Consider the following 9,743-nt stretch of genomic DNA (forward strand, 5'->3'; position numbering starts at 1 on the left):
CATTTATAGAGGATTCGTCTCGAGTGTTTTTTAATATGGAAAATATCATCTGTATTTGTTGAGGCTCTGCCGAGACTAAACACTGATTAACTAGACGCGGTTGATATTTTATATATTGAAAAACATGAGTAGCGAATTCAATTTATTCTATAACACTTCTAAAATAACATTTTCATATGATATTTAGTAAATAACAGTACTAAAGTCACCTCCATATGGCATCATCACGATTAGCACAAATTACTTTGATGTCACACACTTTAACTAAATGTTATGAAAATGTTATACTCGGGTATACAGGTATTGATGACCTGTAAACAAATGATCCATTCACAGCGAAACCTTTAAATTTGCATACCATTATTAACTGGGTTAATACACTAAATTATCACATGAGTTTATGATGTGGATATCATGAGTAAGTTTTAGGATAAATCAATTTATCAATCTGTTCCAATACATGTGCCTATGTTATCAAATAACCAAACCAGACTGAGTCACCAGTGTAGTAACATTCAAACAGTGCAAATAACAAAACAGACTGAGTTTCCAAAATATTTGTGAACGTTAAAGGGTAGTTAGTTTCATGAATGATTCTTCAGCATTTCTCTAATAAAACAAATTATTAGTCCACTACCAGTCCCACTGGAGGGGACTATAGGTTTCATCTCTATCCTTCTGTCTGTCTGTCTGTCTGTTCATCCATCTGTACCACATATAGTTTTCTGGATGTTTTTTTATGCCTTAAAATATTGAAATTTTGTGTATAACTTTATAATATACTGATACAGATCAAGTTTGACTTTCATGGTGATTTACCCATTTTTGATGGAGTTATGGCCCTTGAACTTAGGAGATGTGAAAACAAAATTCCTGAAATTTGTTACAGAAAGCCTTGAGATGTTGAGCTAAAACTTTGTGCATAGCTTTATAATGTACTGTTGCAGATCACCGACGCCATATAACCGTAAATAAAATGTATTGAGTACATCGTTAAATAAAACATTTCATTCATTGTTACAGATCAAGTTTGACTTTCATGTCATTTTACCCATTTTTGATGGAGTTATGTCCCTTGAACTTAGGAGATATGAAAATTAGTTTTCTGGACTTTCATTTTGCAATACCTGCCTGAAGATATTGAGATGAAATTTTGTATATAGCTTTATCATGTACTGTTACTGATCAAGTTTAACTTTCATAGTGATTTACTTAATTTTCACAAAGGTATGACCCTTGAATTTAGGAGGTAACAAAAATTGTTTGGTTTGGTAGGGCAGTTTTTCTGCCAGAAAGAAATTTTTGAGTATGGCACTGTGGAATTGAATGCAACCACAGTCAACAGGGGGTATGGGGGGCCTCCCCCCAAAAAGAAAATGGATTAAGTTTCGGGTCAGGGTTAAGAAAATCTCACAGTAATGATAAGAATAATTAACTTTGTCAAAACATTAACTTATAAATCTGCAAACATATTTGGGTATGGTGCCATACCCATTTTACCCTCTGGCAGAAACCCTGTAGGAGACATGTATTGCTTTAGCAGTACTCTCAGAATACTTGTTTTTGTTGTTTCTGTCTAATACTAATAAACAATAAACAATAACTTATTTTAGTATAAATTGTGATTGACATAATCAAACTGACAGTAATAGTCCTATCGGAATCCTATCTATAAAAACTGAAGTGTGATTGTTTTTATGTTACTAGTACAGAGGTGTAGTGGTTAAGCCATCAGACATAAGGCTAGTAGGTATTTGGTTCGCATCCTGGTATTGGCTCCAACACAGAGCGAGTTTAATGACTCGATGAGTACGTGTAAGGTTACTACACAGACTTCTCTCACTAATCACTAACCCACTGTCCTACACAGACAGCCCAGGTCAGTGTGCTTGAACCTTAATTGGATGATAAGCATGAAAATAAGTACTGTATAAATGAATAAATGAATGAAGGAAGGAAAGAAACTGGTTTATTTAACGATGCATTCAACACATTTTATTTACAGTTATATGGCGTCAGACATATGGTTAAGGACCACACAGATATTGAGGGAGGAAATCCACTGTCACCACTTCATGGGCTACTATTTTCAATTAGTAGCAAGGGATGTTTTATATGCACCATCCCATAGACAGGATAATACATACCACGGCCTTTGATGTACCAGTCATGGTGCACCGGATGGAGCGAGAAATAGCCCAATGAGCCCACCGACGGGGATCAATCTCAAACTGATTGGGCATCAAGCGAACACGTTACCACTGGGCTACATCCCGCCCCAAATAAATGAAAGAATTTATTTATGTATTCATGAAATTTTCCTGAAGGCAACACTTGTATTTCAGAAAGTTTACATTCCTGTGATAGTGAAGTCGTGTGTAAAATCCTCGGTTCCTGTTGTTCGAGCCAATGGAATGCGAGCCATTCTGTCCCTGCTGACATTCGAGCCTTCAGAAACAACAACAGAACTTATGAGGTGAGCTTTTCAATAGACGGTCAACTACAAATAACAAGATTTATTGTCCACATAGTTCAAGATATTCAGGGAAATATAACCAGTATGACCCACGTGTGTCATAATGATTTCACGTGCACAACGAATGATGTCATTTTGTGAAGTGACGTTATAACTTAATGTGGCTTCCCCAGTGTAAACGCTTAGGGACCATCTCAAAATTCATATGATGCCAAAAAAGACGAAATGCTTTCGTCTGGGGGGGGGGGGGAGGGGGTTAATAATTTTGCACTTGCCATTTCGTCTTTGAAATTTAAGTTGGCATCAAGATTAAAAACCTTCAGAAATTATCGTTTTCCAAGAACAGCAGAAAAACTAAGCCGGCATTCCTCAGGAACAGGAACTCTGTGTTCTGTGTGTGTGCCGGGTACCATCCAGCCAATCAGACAATTACACCACCTCCCCTGACAGCCAATTAGAACTCGCGATACAAATATGCATAGCATTTACTAACCAGTCCCACTTACCTGTGCGTAACATTTCTTCATCAAATTTTTGTTCGAATCTGCACGTCTTCATCCACCATTACAGCTATCTGTAGACACTAGTTTTGTAAAAACACGATAGAAGGCATTACTGTTCTGTATCGAATATGACACATCAGGCCTTTGTGAATAATTTCATGCTAAGTGAACAAACAAATGTGTTGAATGCATCGTTAATTAACCTAATTTATATATAGTTTTGCGTATCATATTTGATACGGGCAGCGCTCTAGGGTTAAAATTGACAACTTTATGACAAATGAGGCAAACAAGAAACAAATACATGAAATAGAAACATTTTATTACTAGTATGCCCTACATGTATTCTGCAGTTCTATATAAATACATAATGTACAAGTAGTGATGTTTTCATCTGAAATAAATGATGATGCCAAAACATAATCTTATTTAGTCTTTTTTTTGGGGGGGGGGGAGGGAGGGGGTCTCAAGAGAGACTAAACTGTTTCTTCTTTTTTGGCATCATATGAATTTTGAGATGGTCCCTTATCAAAATGACGTCGTTACGTTGTCTCGTTTTAGTTACATTTGAAACATTATGAAATGGCCCTAGCTTGTTATTCATAAAAATAATAGTTTGGATAATGTGGATAATAAAGAAATTATTACACTCGCTTGTGAATCAAGATTGATGTATTACCCTCACCCTCGCTCACATAATACAATAATCCTGACACTTGTTTTGTAAAATCAGTACGACGCACAAGCTTGTATAATAATCTCTATTTATCAGTGGATAATGGATGGATGAATAGACATACAGGCAGATGAATGGACTGATGGATGGATGGGTTTTGGGTTGGTGCATGGAAGGATGGATTTTGAAGAGCTGGAAGTATGATTGGCTGTCTGTCCATGTGGCTGGCTGGATGGATGGATGGGGTTTTATAGTTTGAATAAATAATCTTCCACTGGATGGATGGGTGGACAAAAAACTGATAGAGGGATGGATAAATGAGAAGAAGAAAAACTGAAAGAGGGATTCATAAATGTGTGTGGTGTTTTTTGGCAGGGGTGGACAGAGGAAAGAATAGAGGATCAGTTGATGAATAAATTTATGGATGGATGAATGATCTAAGACTGAACTAACTCTGCTTAGCAGTGTTTCTGCCAAAACGAAATTTTTGGGTATGGCGTTATGGAATTGAATGCAACCACAGTCAACAAGGGGTATGGAGGGCCTCCCCTAGAAAGAAAATGGGTTAATTTTAGGGTTAGGGTTAAGAAAATCATACAGTTAACTTGAATTTTTTGGGTTTTTTCAAAATAATTTGGGTATGGTGCCATACTCATTTTACCCTCTGGCAGAAACCCTGCTTAAAATAGACTTTAAATGCTAATGACAATTTGTCTAATTATCCTGTTCTGTAAATATGATTTTAAACTGTTCGGGTTTCATCTCTCTGTTCTTTCAGAGATGGAGCTGGTGACTTTCTACAGGGAATGGGCAAGATTCCGGGTTTAATCGGCTCCGTCCAGTCCTCTCTGCTGGAACACGCCCCAGCACGGGTGAAGCCCATGTGATAGTCGGCTGTGTTAAACTTCAGTGCACTTCCTCAATCATCACATGGGGCAGGTTGGGGGGTGGGCCAACAGGCAATATATAGACAATACTCCCCGAGTTTCTTCAAACTTGTGATATCATAAATTATCAGCATGAGTTGATCCGAGGCTTGCCAAGGATTTTTATATTTTTATCAATGAGTGCTGATAAATTATGTTATCACAAGACACGAGGGGGTATTCTTTTTATCATCATTCTTTTCATTTGCGACAGTGTCAGTAATGTTGGTTGAATGTCACTCGTTAACTAGCAGAACGACAGTGGCATGATGTTACTAATGATAGGTTTAGTGCTGAAACATATCGTACACAGTTACGTAACAAACTAATGTCTTGTGATTAAAATTTCACCAATCAAGATTATAAGAAGCGATATCTCCTAGGAGAATATCGCAAATTATAGTGCCAGCGATATCTCCTACAAAGACTTGAATGGGTGATAATTTTGTATATCCATCACCAGAAATTAACGTTTTATTTAAACCAAGAAGAATTTGCAACAGACCCAAAAGTAATAATTACAGTTCAGTGCCTTCAACACCATTCACTTTTGCATGCGTTTCAACATAATGTGGGCTATTTCCGGTTCCAGCCAGTTCACCACAACTGGTGTGTCAAATGCAGTGGTATGTGCTATGGTGGATATAATAGATCCCTTGCTACTAATGGAAAAATGTAGCTGGTTTCCTCTCTACATGTGTAAATTACCAAATGTTTGAAATCCAATAGCCAATAATTAATATATCAATGTGCTCTAGCAGTGTCGTTAAACAAAACAAAGAAACTTTCAGTACAGTTTCTATGTCACAATGTATAGGAGAAAATTGGACATTGTCGAGAAGCTACATGACTGCTATTTGTAGGAAGTACAATCACTTGGTAACTACCAAGCATAAAGCTCAGTATTACTAATCAAAATTACTATGTACTAAGACAAAAACATTTAGCAATTTTGTACTACTACATTTTATTACGTATACTGACAAACAATGTATATTAAATCCGTTGTCGGATTTTGTTTTAAAATCACATGGTTTCTATTATTTAAAGGGACATGTATATTAAACGTGTTTCTGATCGTTCTAATATTTGTACTAGGTTAAATTTTATTTTATTTCCTAAAAAAAGATTTTTTCGTACGTACGAAATTATTTGAAGACAAAATCCAGTTTGGGCTTCTTACAAATATTAAGACGACCAGAAACACATTGAATATACAGACACTGATATTCTGAACAAGAAAATATATTTAATATGTAAGTTTAATCGTAGAAATCTTTTTATTAGTCGGAAACATCTTACAATGCAGCAAACTCAGGAATGTCCCTTTAAGCACATTTACCAAACTGCTAAACTGTTTTGTCCTAGTACATGTATATATATTACTGTAAGCTGCTACATAAACTAACAACACAGGGTATGGGTGGTATGGTGCCTTCTGCCTCCCCCATTTGATCTATTCTGGAAGAGACCCTTAAACTATCTGGGCCTCGTTCCACGAAACGATCTTAGCCCTAAGATTACCTTAAGCGCATAGCTACCCTATGCACTTAAAGGTAGGGTCAACTCAAACAAGAGCCTTATGTGTTGGAAAGATGCATACCCAGACCACCAACACATACTGACACTTTAGCAAATGAAAAACGCATAATTTTAGAGTTAATAAAAAAACATGATTATTCCTGCTAACTGGGGGCAGCCATTTTGTTTCGTTTTTGTGACATCCGGTGGGATAGCTTGGGGCGAAGTGACGTCAGCTCCTGACCATCTCCTGTATGTACAGTGTAAACAAAAGCAGTAATTTTCGACACGGCGCTTCTCTTTGATCAACCTGACTTGTAAAACAGCATAAATGACGTAATATTATAATAAACTATTTAACTAAATATATTTTAAGTTGCATTAATGGAACAAAATGGGGTTATAGTATTTTTCTCTGTTTAATAATCCAAAGGAAAAATGTACACTATTACGCCTATTGATATGTTACGTTGGAGCAAAAACGACAACCCACGATACCCAAGTGATAATTTTCTTTTCTTTGGGACTACGTAATTGGTCAGTTCTTTGGTTTTAGATGGAAAAGTCTACTTAATCAATAGTTTTACAGAACTATTTACAGTAATAAACCATGTCCATTACAATTTTAGGGGCGACAGGTAATATTCCACAATACCAGTATGTATTTTTGTGTCTAGACAGCGTCAATTAATTGGCTCGTCTGGTAACCAATCAAATACACACCTGCCAATCAGGAATCACAGGTAGAAGCAACTACCAGCATAGACCAATTAACTAAGAAAACACTCCGTGTATCATTTCAGTACGTAGGTTAATGCATGGGCAAAACATTGTTAATTGTTTCGACTTGTTGTAGCCACTTTGACAATGGTATTTTATTTTGTATTGAAAAATAATATATATAGTGCTAGATATACTTATTGCTGGCTTACTGGGATGTGTATTATTACAGAACATTGCAATGTATGACTATTTATCATCCCGCAAAAACCAGGTAGATTGTGTTTCTCTAGTTCTAAGGCTCATTCCTGACGTGACGCGTTAAGTATTACGTAACCACCAGCTCGTCACATTTAACCGTTTTATTAATTAACTATACGATTATACATGTTGATATTAAGCAATAATGTGCATTATATATCATTGAATATGCATACCAGGCCAAATGCCTTAATTGTCCTCTCCTTTAAGTTGATCTTAGGGCTAAGATCGCTTCGTGGAACGGGGCCCTGGCCAGTTTTGACAAGACCGTGACATTAATAACCTTTTGTGGCTGTTCAAATATTATATACTGCTAGTTTTGTTAAAGTGAGACACATCCCCCACCCTTTTCCTGTAACGCTTCAACATAATGTGGGCTATTTCCAGTTCCAGCCAGTTCACCACAACTGGTGTGTCAAAGGCAGTGGTATGTGCTATGGTGGATACAATAGATCCCTTGCTACTAATGGAAAAATGTAGCTGGTTTCCTCTCTACATGTGTAAATTACCAAATGTTTGAAATCTAATAGCCGATAATTAATATATCAATGTGCTCTAGCAGTGTCATTAAACAAAACAAAGAAACTTTCAGTACAGTTTCTATGTCACAATGTATAGGAGAAAAATTGGACATTGTCGAGAAGCTACATGACTGCTATTTGTAGGAAGTACAATCACTTGGTAACTACCAAGCATAAAGCTCAGTATTACTAATCAAAATTACTATGTACTAAGACAAAAACATTTAGCAATTTTGTACTACTACATTTTATTACATATACTGATAAACAATGTATATATACTGGTATATTAAGAATGTCAGTGTTTATATCTAATCTGTATCTAATCTGCTTCTAGTCATGATAATGTTTGTGGTAGATCGAACTAGATCTTACCTTTTGTGGCTGTTCAACTATTATATACTGCTAGTTTTGTTAAAGTGAGACATATTCCCCACCCTTTTCCTGTAACGCTTCATAATGCCAGACTACACACCTCCCACAAAACATTATGTAATCCTTGATGAAACCCCTTTAACCTTCACAAACAACACACATGACAAACAAAATATATATACACATGCTAAGTACAATATATATATACACATGCTAAGTACATAATATATATACACATGCTAAGTACATAATATATATACACACGCTAAGTACAATATATATCTACACATGCTAAGTACAATATATATATATATACACATGCTAAGTACAATAATATGACACCACTTGCTGGGCTTCTAGATTGTTTATAAAATCTACTAGCAATGATTTGGAATATTTACTAGCCATGATTAAAAATTCACTAGCCCTACTTTACTTTAAGTTAATACAATTTTACTAATAGTAATAATGTCGCCTAAAGAGGGAGATAGAGCTTAAAAACACTAAGATTGGGGGTAGGGGGTGGGGGCAAAATATTCATATTTACAAAAGTTAATACAATTTTACTAATAGTAATAATGTCGCCTAAAGAGGGAGATAGAGCTTAAAAACACTAAGATTGGGGGGTGGCGGTGGGGGCAAGATATTCATATTTACAAAATATACTTAAATGCAGCATTTGATAACTCTTTTTTTTTTTTTACTAGCTGTCGGGTATGGCAATGGTAGTTATATACTAGCCCAACACTGAATATCACTAGCTATGGGAGTGGGGCTACCATAATCTAGAAGCCCTGACTTATTGTGATGTATTGTTTTACAATCTGATAAAGTGTATGCATTTCAAATCTATTTATAGTTGTTTTTGCCTGTAAAGTCTGGTTATAGCTACCTACATTATACCTTGTCACAACTGCATAGAGAAGGAAAAAACCCAAACATTTGATTTGTTAAAAATATGTTGCATAACACGTTCAATATACGATAAGCCCTAACTCCACCCCCTAGCATTACATAACACGTTCAATATACGATAAGCCCCAACTCCACCCCCTAGCATTACATAACACGTTCAATATACGATAAGCCCCAACTCCACCCCCTAGCATTACATAACACGTTCAATATACGATAAGCCCCAACTCCACCCCCTAGCATTACATAACACGTTCAATATACGATAAGCCCCAACTCCACCCCCTAGCATTACATAACACGTTCAATATACGATAAGCCCCAACTCCACCCCCTAGCATTACATAACACGTTCAATATACGATAAGCCCCAACTCCACCCCCTAGCATTACATAACACGTTCAATATACGATAAGCCCCAACTCCACCCCCTAGCATTACATAACACGTTCAATATACGATAAGCCCCAACTCCACCCCCTAGCATTACATAACACGTTCAATATACGATAAGCCCCAACTCCACCCCTAGCATTACATAACACGTTCAATATACGATAAGCCCTAACTCCACCCCCTAGCATTACATAACACGTTCAATATACGATAAGCCCCAACTCCACCCCCTAGCATTACATAACACGTTCAATATACGATAAGCCCCAACTCCACCCCCTAGCATTACATAACACGTTCAATATACGATAAGCCCCAACTCCACCCCTAGCATTACATAACACGTTCAATATACGATAAGCCCCAACTCCACCCCCTAGCATTACATAACACGTTCAATATACCATAAGCCCTAACTCTACCCCCTAGCATTACATAACACGTTCAATATA

General features: G+C 36.5%; 1 protein-coding gene across 1 annotated transcript in view; it reads left to right on the top strand.

The window, feature by feature from the left end:
* LOC121379573 overlaps positions 1–4,749 on the top strand; it is a 39,555-nt gene extending 34,806 nt beyond the window's left edge. The window contains exons 12-13 of the mRNA XM_041508222.1: positions 2,346–2,476; positions 4,434–4,749. Of these exons, the coding sequence (XP_041364156.1) occupies positions 2,346–2,476; positions 4,434–4,542 (240 nt within the window). The 3' untranslated portion in view covers positions 4,543–4,749. The remainder of the gene's footprint in view (positions 1–2,345; positions 2,477–4,433) is intronic.
* Positions 4,750–9,743: the final 4,994 nt, after the last annotated feature.

Source organism: Gigantopelta aegis, chromosome 8 (assembly GCF_016097555.1).
Source record: "Gigantopelta aegis isolate Gae_Host chromosome 8, Gae_host_genome, whole genome shotgun sequence".
In the NCBI taxonomy this organism is placed as follows: domain Eukaryota; kingdom Metazoa; phylum Mollusca; class Gastropoda; order Neomphalida; family Peltospiridae; genus Gigantopelta; species Gigantopelta aegis.